This window comes from Leiobunum rupestre, chromosome 7, assembly GCF_980474605.1.
Source record: "Leiobunum rupestre chromosome 7, qqLeiRupe1.1.hap1, whole genome shotgun sequence".
Taxonomy (NCBI): domain Eukaryota; kingdom Metazoa; phylum Arthropoda; class Arachnida; order Opiliones; family Sclerosomatidae; genus Leiobunum; species Leiobunum rupestre.
In genome coordinates this window covers 17,126,642-17,140,002 of record NC_143390.1, presented here as the reverse complement: position 1 = coordinate 17,140,002, position 13,361 = coordinate 17,126,642, and the positions used below count along the sequence as shown (strand labels likewise).

General features: G+C 37.9%; 3 protein-coding genes across 3 annotated transcripts; 1 reads left to right on the top strand and 2 right to left on the bottom strand.

Moving 5' to 3' along the window:
- Positions 1 to 290: 290 nt before the first annotated feature.
- On the bottom strand, positions 291 to 2,733 carry LOC149934918 (deoxyribonuclease TATDN1-like). Its single transcript, XM_090180877.1, has 9 exons — positions 2,413 to 2,733; positions 2,019 to 2,113; positions 1,891 to 1,954; positions 1,681 to 1,827; positions 1,452 to 1,621; positions 1,308 to 1,384; positions 1,145 to 1,215; positions 952 to 1,084; positions 291 to 880 (listed from the first exon to the last, which is right to left on the bottom strand). Exons 1-9 carry the CDS (start codon positions 2,471 to 2,473, stop codon positions 769 to 771), a joined length of 930 nt encoding a protein of 309 aa, XP_090037003.1. The 5' UTR covers positions 2,474 to 2,733; the 3' UTR covers positions 291 to 768.
- Positions 2,734 to 3,084: 351 nt separating this feature from the next.
- Positions 3,085 to 7,507, top strand: TrissinR (Trissin receptor). The gene is made up of 3 exons (XM_090181635.1): positions 3,085 to 3,753; positions 3,817 to 4,140; positions 5,179 to 7,507. The coding sequence occupies exons 2-3, from the start codon at positions 3,954 to 3,956 to the stop codon at positions 6,708 to 6,710; spliced, it is 1,719 nt and encodes a 572-aa protein (XP_090037761.1). The 5' UTR covers positions 3,085 to 3,753; positions 3,817 to 3,953; the 3' UTR covers positions 6,711 to 7,507.
- Positions 6,917 to 13,008, bottom strand: LOC149934916 (calcium and integrin-binding family member 2-like). The gene is made up of 6 exons (XM_090181636.1): positions 12,886 to 13,008; positions 12,774 to 12,808; positions 12,610 to 12,709; positions 11,532 to 11,679; positions 10,982 to 11,180; positions 6,917 to 7,051 (listed from the first exon to the last, which is right to left on the bottom strand). Exons 1-6 carry the CDS (start codon positions 12,934 to 12,936, stop codon positions 7,030 to 7,032), a joined length of 555 nt encoding a protein of 184 aa, XP_090037762.1. The 5' UTR covers positions 12,937 to 13,008; the 3' UTR covers positions 6,917 to 7,029.
- Positions 13,009 to 13,361: the final 353 nt, after the last annotated feature.

The following is a 13,361-nucleotide window of genomic DNA, read 5'->3' as shown; positions in this document are numbered from 1 at the left end:
CTTGACAGTTTTTAAGGTAATTTTACTCTAGATCTTTGACAAATTCTGTTATTGTTTAGATCTTTGAAAGGATTTTTAACGTTGAATTAACTTTTGCACTGAAATATAATTAAATTTATTAACTTCTGATAAATGTAATAGTTAAAAACTGTCTAATTTCGACCTTAAAAAATTAGGAAAAAAATAACTAAAATGATCAGGGAATTTGAATCCGAGAATATTGTGGCAACCCTGTTTAAGAGAACTAAGTTTGGGTATAATTCAGTTAAAAATATCAATTGCACCAAATTATTTTTATTAAAAATGGCTAAAATACTCTTCTAGGCAGTGAAACACCAAAATTTACAAATTTGTGTCTTTAAGACAATTTTGACCAAATTTTGTAGGTTATTTACACATCAAAAAACGCAAAAACACACTAAAAAGTACAAACATTTTGGATTCTTCCTCCTTTTGACACATTTTTTTATTGAGATATTTTTAGAGAGGAAATCCTATAATATGCTTTTTTTAATATTTAAGTACTAATCAACATAATTAGCGCCTATTTATTTAATAACGACATTGCTCTCACACGTCCTGATAAAACTATTTACAATTTTTTTTTGTTCTTTTTAAAGCACCACAAGCGCACAACAAAAGAACTAACATTATAATTATTTTACTCATTAAGCTCGCTACAATTTCTTAATTAGACTTTTAAAAAAATTTTGATTTTTCAGAGATTTAATGTTTTATTATTTAGTTGCATCGATAAATTGTATAGTTTTAGATATCCTTTCCTCGTGGAAAAAAAACCTTGATAGTGTTTTCGTATAGTACGTTGGCCAGTTCATTGATATCTTCTCCTCTTATTGCCGCTAAAATATCCAAAACTTGGCTGTTTAAAAAAAAATATTAATACTTCTAATATTACCCATAAAATTTTGCTATTGCCCAAAAAAAAATTACACTATATTGGCTGGTTCGTTGCGACTCTTAACTTGAAAGCCCAGTTCAAATTTTTCCTTCTTTTTACAAGGAAATGTTGTTTTGACTAATTTTGAGCCTGCGTGAGCCACTCTTATTTCACACCAAGGAGAGTCTAAAATTAAATATTAAATTTAGACATGATTAAATAAAATGAAAATTAAAAAATAAATACCAGTTTCTATCATAAGTCTTTCCGCTGGAAGGCTAGCTACCACTTCAAGATTTTCTTTAGTTTTCAATGAACTGAAAATTAATTTTAACATTTAGTTGAGACATTATTTTTTTCATTAGCCTTAAATTAGTTTATTAGTTCCATGCTTAAATATAGTACAAACCAGCCATTGATCCCGATGAAGAGGCCTAAATCCAAAATGGCTTTAGCCTCTTCTTTGGTACCGTCGAAGGAATGTACCTATAAATTAAAGTCATTATTACAGAGTAAATAGTTAGCAAAATCTCATAATGTAATTTAAATATACCACTCCATTGCTGAATCTCTCTCGATTTCTCCGAACAATTGTTAAGAGATCAGCAGCAGATTTTCGGCAATGCAAAAACATAGGCATTCGGGCAGCCTCAGCTATATCAAATTGGCATTCAAAATACCTTAGTTGGGTTTCTTTAGGACAGTACTCTAATCTTTCATAGTCTAAAAATATAGTTAGGTTAATTACGAAGTTTTTTTTATTGGTGAGTAATGGGGCTCACCTAAGCCACATTCACCAACTGCAACGACTTTGTGACCATTTTCTAAAGCTAACAATTTTAGCTGTTGTAAATAGCCCCCAGGATCACCACATGCCTCAAATTCTAAGCATCTAGTCGGATGGCAACCGACAGTGCTGTAGAGCATAGCTAAAATATAGTTTAATTATAATTGTATTTCAAATAAACAATCATCTAATTAATAAATATTACAGCTGCTTTTTGCTAATTCTAATGCAGCCCTACTGTCTTCCAAACTTCCACCAGTCACGATGATCTTTAAATATTAATAAAAACATGTTAAATTAACTATTTAAATAATTTAATTAGTAAGCCTATACCCTTTCTAATCCATTCGCAATAGCTCTCCTTATCACTTCGTGTAAATCATCAGCGTGCTTTTTAGTTCCATTATAAATACCTCTAAACATAGGATCTAATAAATGTCAAAAAAATATTTTATTTCAGTATGGCAAAAATATAAATCTAGCATTAGAAAATTATAAAGTTAAAATATGAAACAAAAACCATGCCATTAGAAAAATGGCGGGAAAACATTTTTTTTATAAATTCTTAAAACAAAATAGACAAAAATTGAAAAAAAAATAGGCGAAATTAAAAATTTAAAAAAACAGCATCAGAATGCCTTTTTTGTATAAAAACTAAATTGCACTATAAAAACATTTCAAAATTCATAATCTTATCAAGTTTAAACTCCAAAAAAAGAATTGATACCAGTTAAATTAGATCCGATATCAATCAATCTCCTTTGAATGAGCGGCAACGAAGAGGCCATGGCTTTCGCGAGTAGGTCTTTAGCGGCTAGGCCTAAAAACCCTTTGTTATTGGATGGAAAAAAGCCGTTTTCCCGTTTTAGGGCGCGTTTTAGTCGAAACTTAACTTCAGCATCAAGAAAACGCGAAACAACGAATTAAGTTTTAACATTTAATTTCGCAAAGAATATTTCGATCAAATAATATTAGTATTTAAGCGGAAAGAAAGCTTTTGACAACGATTGGAAAATGCGCTTTTTTCTAGCAGACAAGCAACGCGATCACGGAGCGTTTCGCGTTCGACGCGCCAAATGTACCGCTAAAATATCGCGGCAAATTTCGAAAACGATATTACCCGTTTTCATACCCAAAATAAGCTGTTTAAATCAAACAAATTATGATAAGAACATAGTAAATTTGGATAAATATTAAATAGGCATTCGACAGTTTAAACATAACAAACAGTTGGGGTTTTATTTAAGAAAATTACCATGCTAAATATTCCGACACAATAGATCTGATTAGGAATGAAACGGTATGGGTCAACCGGTTTCCCGAAAAAAATATCGAGTTTAGTAACTTGTGTGACACTTGCTAGTTCAAGCATTCAACGTTAGTTGCGTTACAGGTAGTCTCTTACATTTTAAGCAGATTTTTATTAAGACCTTAATAGTATAATAAAAGTCTTTCATCTTCATTTTAAGTTTTGAAATAAACGTGGGCTAATTTTATAAAGATCTTATCTTAGCGTTTCAAACTTTTATATTGAACCGCGAGGTTCATTCGTGGTTGGTACTTTCAGAGAAAAACAGCGACGCATTTTCTACCGGATACGCGAAATTCACACCCCCCAGAAGGATATTAAAAAAAATTGAGCTTTTTCTCTCTCATTTTGTCATTGGGGAGAAGTAATATTTCCAATAATTCGTAATAATTTACAACGTTTTGACTCAATTTGTGAACGGCGAAAGTGTGTCAGGATCAACTGCAGACGTAATCAGTAAGGTAACGAGCGTAACATTATATATGGGTTTCTAGTGTACGCCATTAGAAATCGTGTGTTCGAAAGCTGCCATGTTTCCGAAAACATGTAGCTCGGGCACCCTGCCACCTGTTCACTAATTCAAGTCTCGACTCCACCGTACTTTCACCTAGTCATCATCCAACTCCATTGAGACACAATTTAATATCTACTTCGACGTTTTCGGGAAATGGGATACTCAGCGCTAATGCACTGTCTGCTGTAAGAAGGCCGCGAGCCATCACCGCCGATCACTAGCCTCCAGTTATCCGTGATTTCTACGTAAGTATATAGATCGTGCTATTTATATAAATTCTTTGGGCTTTTATTACGAAATATTTGCAGAAATTCTCGCTATACAAAGGCACGAAAGTCAAATCAATGAACGTTTATTGAATCGAAGAGAAAATTGTTCCAATGTCGGAGCATTCTTTCATTCCTTCTTCTCCTCGAAGGAATGATGAGAGTCAACTCTGGTAATCATGTCCGCGAATCAGTCTGCGTCCGACAATGCCAGTGGAGTTCTCGCTCGTGATATCGAAAACTCGACAGGCAGTAATGAGTCCGACCACTTCTACTTTGAGAGCGTCGAAGATGTTTTCCGTTACAGTCACGTCCGAAATAGCCTGATCGCCGCTTATTCCATAGTTTTCTTGTGCTGTTTTTTCGGTGAGATTCAATATATTATCTAAGATGTATCCGACCCTCTAAGCTGACATTGTAAAATCGTTTAGGAAAAACAAAAAAATGTTGTCCGGGGAAATATTATTGCGAAATGTATGAAGGGGGTAAGTGTAGGGCCGAAAAAGAAACAAACTGTACCTCCCTCTTTGACTCTATCGAGGAGATGTTTTTGTAATATGTTGCAATTGTTTTTTCCTAAAAAAAACCGCCGATATCGTTTTATACTGCTTAAAATTCGGAAAGCGTTTCCCTGGAGTTTTTGGGGTCTCATCACTAGCGCGCTACTAATATATGGCGAAATTAATGGATTTTTTATTTTAGTGTCTTTGGTTTGTTTAATTTTGTTTGGGTTTTTAGGTTATACCACGGTTAGGCGTAATATAAACTGGCTCAATACAGTCGTACACGCGCACACGCAAAATTCATCATCCACCTAGACCCACAATCCGGGCTCGAACACATGTCAGCTAATTTGTTTACTTCTAATACGTTGTCATAGTCTAGATGTATAGTTAAAAATAAAAACTAAAAAAAAACTTTCACCACTCAACCACTAACAATTTAGAACGTATTGAATTTGTGCGGGTGATAAATTTCGTACTCGATTTGAATTTTTAAGGTTTTTTCGTCTAATTTTAAGTAGGGAGGCACCGATATATCGATATTGGCCGATACCGGTATTAGAAAAACATTTTCCGGAAAAACTTTTAAAAATAAGAAAATTCTCGATTAGCTTAACTAATGATATTATTTTATTTGATTGGCCGTGCCACGCGCGCCTGACTTCAGAGGCTAGATCATACCTTTTTTTAGACAGGGGTTACGAGTATAAACAAATTAAAACTACTCTTATGATAGATAGCTTTGTTAATATCGGCTGTACCCATATCGGTGCATCCCTAATTTTAAACTTAACTAGGTTTATATTGGAGGAAAGCCGGTGGGCAAATTTTAAGCGTTCTACATTTTGGGTATATATTTCAAAAATAGAATGATTATACAGATAATTTAATGTTGTTTCAGGAAATTTGGTTGTGATAACGGTGATATGTCTTCATCGACGTATGCGAACGGCGACCAATTTTTTCCTGGCCAACCTGGCATTCGCCGATATTTGCGTCGGTATCTTTTGCGTCTACCAGAATCTCCTGCTTTATTTGACCTCCAGCTGGGCTTTGGGTGATTTCTTGTGTCGCATGTACCATTTCGTCCACGGTCTGAGCTACACGGCTTCAATCCTGGTTCTGATTGTCATCAGCGTCGAACGCTACGTCGTCATCGTCCATACCCTCTGGGGTCGACGATTCATCACCTTGAAACGACTTAAGATCGTCCTCGCTTTGGTTTGGACCCTAAGCGCCATTTACAACAGCCCTCGTCTTTTCGTATACGGCACGGTCCAAGTGCCTTCCATGAGCGAGGAGGACGGTATGGACACTCTTTGCGTCCTGAAGCGCTCCTACTACAACAACAAGAACTACGACCTGTACAACTTCGTGATCCTTTTCGCCATTCCGGTTCTGATTATGATTATCTTGTACATAATCATCGGTTCGAAATTGTGGAAGAGCGGAGAATCGTTTCGCGTGAGGCGAATCAGGGATCAGACTGGCGTCCGGAGAGATTCCACCAGAGAGGCGGTTCTAAGGGAGGAGAAACCCAGAGTGGTTAGTAGACCGGCCAGCGTACCCAGTTCCAATTTCGCGCTTATGGACAACCCCGCTAAAGATAGAGAAGAGTACGAGGAAGAGCCGAGGCGTTTCGGATCGAAAAGTAGCCCGGTAGAAGAGCAGACCGAACTTAATGGCAAAAAGGAATCGTCTACTAAGGTTCAGATGGAAGAGGCCCCCTTGTACGAAAACGACGAGGATTGGGAATGCGTGAACAACAATAACGACACCGAGTCCAAGAATTCGACTAAGAAATATCGCGCTTTTGATTTTTCTAAATCGTGGCGCGCTCGGCGTAGTTTCTTCGGTAGTAGGAAACAACTAAGTCGTAACGCGCTAGCTTCCAGTATGAGTACCAGCGCCAGTAGCTCGAACGGACAGCGTACGCTCAAGGCGAAAAAGGGCAAAAGCGTTTCGATTGATCTCGGCCTGTTCCGTTCCAGATTGAAAAATAAGAGACTACGTTCTTCCATGTCGCTCAACTCCGTCAAACGGAAGAGGGGCGATTGGTCGACCGGTACCAGGGTTCTACGCATGCGCCGCAGGATTATACGACTTTTGGTGGCGATCGTGGTTTGTTTCGTGGCTTGCAACTTGCCCTACCACGCCAGGAAGTTCTGGCAAAACTGGTCTTCGTCCTACGACGGCACCAAACCATCTTCGATATTTTTTACCATCGCGACCACCCTGATCTTTTACATGAACTCGGGCATTAATCCCTTTCTCTACGCCTTCTTGTCCAAAAATTTCCGTATGTGCATCGCCGACATTTTCTTGTGTCGTAAACGGAAGTGGGACTTGCAAGATTTGTCCCCTTTGTCCACGGGCCGGAAAGGTTCCTCGGATAGAAGCAACCGATCGGGCTTTAAACAAAATAGCGTCTAAGTCAAAGAACCGCCGCTATTTCGGGTCATTTTCTCAGTTTTATATAACGTTAAAAACTAAATTGTTATATTTTAGATCCAGCTGCTCAATGTAAGTGCGTGAAGTACCTAGAAATGTTTGAAATCCTCCAAAGAGGGGCTGATAATATCTACCCGCCCCCAGATTCCTACAGTGTCCTATATACCTAAAACATATAGAGACATATGGATTTTTAAAATTGATAAAACACCGAAATATTTTATTTCGAATTCTTCTAAATATATTAATATATACATGTACTTGTTATAACGTCGATGGGTGACGAAACATCCGAAAGCATCTACAATCTCACGTTGAATGTTCTGTAAAATATAGGAAACGTTCAAAATCAAGACCGAATAAAAAAAAATTGTTGCGGCGTTCTAATTTGGCCACATCAATTAAAAGCGGTTAATCGTTGCGTCATTGAAAGGGGAACCAGATCTGGGCCGCGATAAGGAGCGAGATATTTTTCGTGAATTTCATTGAAAAATATCAAATAAGCGCAAAAGCCGCCCTCGTATATAGCATAAGGACACGTGCAACGATATATTTCAATTTTCAACGCTCATCGTGTTTTTCTCAAATGCCTACAGGGACTGTTTTACTTATTCAAGTGTTAATTATCTGCGTATAAATACGCGATTATTAACATAATTTTTGTATTTACGAGGTAACTAATTTGACGGGTGACGTTGAAGAGTTTGGCGTTTAAAAAAACTGGGTTAAAAATTCAGGGTGACCACTGAAAACTCACAAAAATCTTATAGGAATAAAAAAAAATTGTAGGAGTATAGGATAAATTCCATTATAAGCTTCGTGCGTAGTTTAAATTTTGCTCATAAGTATCGCCGCCTACCGACCGAGTTTTAAATTGCGTATATGAAAGCTGTCTGTTCATCCAAAATTATCTCTGCACAACAGAGGTGGTCTGAGCCCCAAAGAGTGCGAGAGCTATTTTTGAGCTCCATTCTCCTGCAAATAAGAAAAAAGCGCGAGCGCGAGCTCCACTCTCCGGCAAAAAAAGAGAAGAGCGCGAGCGCGAGCTACAGTCTCAGGCAAAAAAAAAAGAGAAAAGCGCGAGCGCGAGCGCGAGCTCCAGTCTCAGGCAAAAAAAGAGAAGAGCGTGAGCGCGAGCTCCAGTCTCAGGCAAAAAAAAAGAGAAGAGTGTGAGCTCCACTCTCCGGCAAAAAAAGAGAAGAGCGCGAGCGCGAGCTCCACTCTCCGGCAAAAAAAAGAGAAGAACGTGAGCGCGAGCTCCAGTCTCAGGCAAAAAAAAAAGAGAAGAGCGTGAGCTCCACTCTCCGGCAAAAAAAGAGAAGAGCGCGAGCACGAGCTCCAGTCTCAGGCAAAAAAAAGAATACGAGTGTGAGCGCGAGCGCCGCTATCTAGCTCAATATTAAAAAGCCCATCTCTGCTGCGCAACAGCTGAAAGTTTCAACTGAAAAACATTAAAATTCAAAAGTCGTCTGCTATTTCGTCACATATTTAGTTCACGGATATTAAGGCAGATGCAGCTATATTTCCTAAGTTCGAAACCTATAGGAAAACATTGAAAAAATAGGAAAAAAATTTAAACATAGGAGTTGTGGTCACCCTGAAAATTGAGTAGCTCCACCTCTTTTGTAGCCCGTGATAGCAGATACGGAAAATCACATTCTGAGATTTGTCCAGCTCTATTTCCGGAGATAACGCGGGGAAATTCAAATGTATTCTACAAATACAATCAACAATGAATTAATGTACCTGATCAGGGCCGGCTTATCCATAAGGCACACTAGGCCTACGAAAATTTTAGTAGACATTAGGGCCTGCGATTCTATAAAATAGGGCCTACGAAGGTCCGAAAAGTCGGTAAATGAGAGATTTTTGCCTAAGGCCTACGGAAAGGTTAAAACGGCCCTGCCTGAGAATATGATACTGTGGATATTATAATCTACACCCTCGCACAGGAATGAATAACGACTTTCATTCCCCGTCGTTGTGGCGGAACATAGTAGATGGAGCTTATAAGCCGAGTGTTAGCTCCTCCTCTCATAAAACCACGTGACTAATGTGTCGTTTGATCTGTCGCCTGCTTGCTAATTAGGTCTTTGGTGGAGTTGATTATAATGTTATAAAGTTCTTATAGACCAAAATATGAATAAGAAATGAACATATTTTTTGGGAACGGCATTTTTAATATTCCCTCCGCACCGTTTTAAAGACTTATTGAGTTCATGCATGCATGGTTCATGCAAGGAAAAGACCCAATGGTTTTAACACTTTGTGCCAAGCACTATGAATTTTGAAATCCTATCATGATAGGATGGCCTTTAATTTGTTGGATGTTATGATAACTCTCGCAGGATTTTGATAACAATTTGCTTCACTCCACGCTTCTAAATCTCAGCTGTTAGGCCTTTGTTCAGGATTTAGAGGAAAATAGACTTCATCTTTACGGACCATTATTATTATTCTTTGAAGCTTGGTTACAAACTACTGTTTTTTCTAAATCATAAACTAGTTTTAATGACTCACCTATCGCGGATTCTAATAACGGAAAAACATCCTACTGCTAATTTGGCCGATAGCTCAGTCGGTCAGATGTACGGCTCATTTGACCGACTGTTATACTATAGCCTGTCCTATACTATGCCAAATGAGCAGTCGGCCAAATGAGCAGTCGTTCAAATGAGCAGTCGTATTCTTAGCCACTAGAATGAATTCTTGATACAACATCGTTGATGAGACTGACACGTGAATTGCACGGTTGCCAACATACGAACTTCGTTTCCCGCGAACAAAAGGTGAAAAAACCGCGGAATCTAAAGCCGGTCTGGCCTTTTATTTTTCTACCGATTCTATAAGGAAACTCGGAAGTCGGTTTTTGGTTTTTAAATATTGTTAGTAAGGATTTTATTTTTATTTAAAATAGAGCTAATACCCAAGGCACCACCTTCGACCACATAAGCAATGTTGATTGTGCGTGATCAAGTAACAGGTGGCCGGGTTAAAATGCGTAGGAGGGTGGTGGCAAGCCCTTCATGCCACGCGAGCCAACCGTCAGCTCCCTACACTTATTATTACCGTTAACCTCAGCAAGTTTTTATGGGAAGGAGAAACCGGAGATCTCGGGGGAAAACCCCTTTAACCAGTGGGGAGATAACTTACAAACTCTACGCGGAAGGAGGGGTTTCGGATTTTCACCCAGTGCCACTAGCTGGGATCAAACCCGGCTCCTTTTGCTACGAGGCGAAAGTGCTAACCACTCCGCCACCCCACCCAAAATACTATTGTAAACATTTATAAAACCCGCGTTGAAACCTGCTGCTGAGCAATTTTTTCCAGTGAAAGGAAATGCAATACCGTGGTAAGCCGCGGAAAACCGGGGAGTTTGCAACTCCAGGGTTCGTACACGACCTGGAAAACCTGGAAAAGTCAGGGAATTTGAAAAGTTTCTAAAAGGTCAGGGAAAAGTCAAGGAATTTTAAAAGATTTCCATAAGGCCAGGGAAAATCAGGGAATTTGAAAATGGTCCCAAAAAGTAAAGGCATTTTAAAATGACGCCAAATAAATTAGGCAAATAAATTTTTGAAAGAAAATTTTTTCAAGATTTTTACTTCAAACCATTAATTTATTCTACAATTAATTTGGTCAGAGAATTTAACTCCAAAAATTTTGTACGAACCCTGAACTCTGGTACTCAACATATACATTATTTCCGAAGTTCCTGTCTACTTCTTAAAATCGAATAGTTTTTGGTTGGCACCTAGGAGCAACAAACACCAGAAGAACCCAGCTAGCCTTTAAACACGCTAACCATGAATATCGAACTGCATTAGGTAGTCTAGCCATGGACGTAATATATTACGTCCATGGTCTAGCTTCAGTCGCTAGGATGGGAGGGGCTTAGTTTTTATGACGTTGTCGCGCGCCGCCGCTTTAAAATTGTGTTGAAGGGCAACATTTTGAAACTTGACTAGCTTTCAGTGCCACGGCTTATCGCGAAATTTACCTTATAAAAATTTAATACACCTCTTTTTTATTGAATCGATTTTCTTCGCCGGTGAAATCGCGTCCGGGAAGCTTTTTGTGGATCGAGTCAACGACAAACGCTTGTCTCCTGATTGGCTCAAGTAATGACGTAAAACACAGAAAGACACCGCCCATCTTAACCCCAGATGGTAGAAAGGGTAATGATATAGCTCGATATTCATGGTTGAAATGAATACATTCATAATATAAATAAATACATTCTTATTAAAACTTACTCCAAAAAGGATGGTGATTTGGAAATAACATGTTGAAATTCTGGAAATGATAGAAGCCCGTCTTTATCCAGGTCGGCTTCCTCCACCGTCTTTTTGGCCAATATTCCTCGGTATCTCTCGTCCATGGGTTGATCAGCGGTCATTCGCCGTATCATTTCGGCAACGTCGTCTTTGGATATGAATCCATCTTCGTCGAAATCTGCTTATCGCAAAAACAAAACCTTTATCATCCGCCCTGCCATCCAAACTGTACGACTAAGAATAAATTTAAGTAACAAAAATATGGGAAAACGAAGATTCTAAGCCCCATCCTCGTATACTTTCTAGCGAAAGTTCGTCTGCTTTTGATATACCGTGGCACTCTTTGCGCGCAGGCGATCGCCATCTATGTTTATATTTGGTGAACAAAAAGCGGACGAACTTACTCTAGGAAGTACGCGAGGATTGTACCAGAGGCTAATACTATATTACCATATTCTTAGGTACCTCAATGCATTCTTGGTACGACTTAATTATATATACGTAAAAATCTCGTTTTTCTTTTAAATACCATAAATCTTGAAAGCGTAGGCCGCTTTCTTTTTGGTGGGGGCGGACTCGTTGAAAACCGCTATCATGTCCAAAAAGTCCTCGAAAGAAAGGCGGTCGTCGGATTCGGAGGAAAAAACAGAAAACATCCGATCCGCGAAGGGATTATTCTTTTGTTTTGTGAAAAAGCGAAATACCGAAAGAGAGAAAAGAGAGCAGGAATTCAAATTTAGCGAAATGGAGTTTTACTCATTCGAATGCACGATAAGGTAATGCGAAAAGCATTTGAGTCTAGTTTTGGGTTTAGGGGCACTATTTGAAATTCGTTACCTTAGTTCCAAAATCAGGTGACTCAAAACACAAAATTTTTAAAAAATTATTTAAATTTCAAAAAGTAGCATTTTTAAAAAGCTTTTAAAAATTATTAAAACTCGATAACTTAGTAATTATATCGGCGTTTTTTTTTAACATTTTTAATATAAACGGTGGTTGAAATGATCTTTCGAAAACCGCGGAAGAAACCAAATTCGCGTAAGTCAAGTTAGCGGGTTTTGGAACTGAAGTATATTCACGAATAAACCGATTCACGCTTGTCGAGGGTGAAGATTCTTTCACAGGAGTAACGCCATTAGAGGTAGATTTTTTAGGATGTCTTACCAGATGGCGCCAACAGTCTAAACGTAGTTATTTTAAATTGCATGCGAAAAAGTGTTTTCGTGTGTCTTTTTACCCCTATTTCCCCCGAGTTGAACTTTTGTTTATAAATTTTACATAAAACATCGCTTAAAGAAGTGGTTATTACCTTGCCGCAAAAAATAAAATAAATAAATTGGCGTCATCTAGTGTAAATAAAAGTGTTAAAATCGAACTTCTAATACCTTCACTCTAGTTGTTTGTTTCCCAGTAAGCAATTTGTGAATAGGTCTATATGATACCGAGGCCTAGGGCGCCAAATTTCTAAAGGCGTGAAAATATGTCGGATTAAAACCGTTGAACATTTCAAAGGCCCAATGGGCGCCGAAAATGTTAATGCATCCCGGGTTTTTTTACCGACTGCGCTTCGGCGCCTTCCTCGTCGGCCGAACCTCTAAAACCCTTACCTTAAACTCCCTCATTTCTAATATGATGGAAAATGGTAAACGACTAGTTTTGTCTTCGTCTACTGCCGTAGGTGCCAGTTCTCGGAAGCGATTGAACGCGCTAAAAGAAAACAAAATGTTAGAATTTTTGCCAACAAATTGAATAATTATTCTGATGGACCTACTGGACTATTTCCTGTTTGGTTAGATACGTTAGATACTGTAAGAGTTTAAGAGCAAATATAATTTTAATAAAGTTATAATATTATAGACAAAACAATATTAAATTATATAGACATTGTAATCTTCCAACTCATCCTGTGTTAATCTACTTTGGTTTCCTCCCATGTTAACAGTCAAGACAAAAAATGGACTTATGTATTAAAGAAAGCCTCCTCTATAACCAATTTCCAAGTTCATCATTCATCCTTTCTTTTTCTGAACTTTGGATCGAAAAGTTATCGACTCGTTATCAGAATATCGAGTTTTAATGCGTTTTCAATTGTTCTCTGTTTTTTTTTATCGCTCAGTCTAAACGAGAATGCCCGATAAAACGAAATAATATTTATTCAGCTACACTAAAGTTACGAGTTTCTCATATATTTTAATTTATTAATTAATATTTACGATGAAATTTCATTGTTTACCGAAGCTTACCCCATTTTCTTACTACACCGTAAATTCTCGCCAATTTTGTTTGAAAATGTAAACCACTTTTGTTAATTTTTAGTTTTCGAAATTCCGGATGAATAATTATCTTCAAATTTCAAATA

Bases quoted from the DNA above. Each gene is read 5' to 3' on its own strand.
- LOC149934918 (XM_090180877.1), bottom strand. From the start codon at position 2,473: ATGGCCTCTTCGTTGCCGCTCATTCAAAGGAGATTGATTGATATCGGA. The intron at 1,622-1,680 runs GTGAGCCCCATT...CTATATTTTTAG, and splicing joins AGTTGGTGAATGTGGCTTAG to ACTATGAAAGATTAGAGTAC. The intron at 1,385-1,451 runs GTATATTTAAAT...TTTAATTTATAG, and splicing joins AGAGATTCAGCAATGGAGTG to GTACATTCCTTCGACGGTAC.
- TrissinR (XM_090181635.1), top strand. From the start codon at position 3,954: ATGTCCGCGAATCAGTCTGCGTCCGACAATGCCAGTGGAGTTCTCGCT. The intron at 4,141-5,178 runs GTGAGATTCAAT...ATGTTGTTTCAG, and splicing joins TTTCTTGTGCTGTTTTTTCG to GAAATTTGGTTGTGATAACG.
- LOC149934916 (XM_090181636.1), bottom strand. From the start codon at position 12,936: ATGGGAGGAAACCAAAGTAGATTAACACAGGATGAGTTGGAAGATTAC. The intron at 11,680-12,609 runs GTAAGGGTTTTA...ACAAAACAAAAG, and splicing joins TAGAAATGAGGGAGTTTAAG to AATAATCCCTTCGCGGATCG. The intron at 11,181-11,531 runs GTATTTAAAAGA...TGCGATAAGCAG, and splicing joins CTACGCTTTCAAGATTTATG to ATTTCGACGAAGATGGATTC.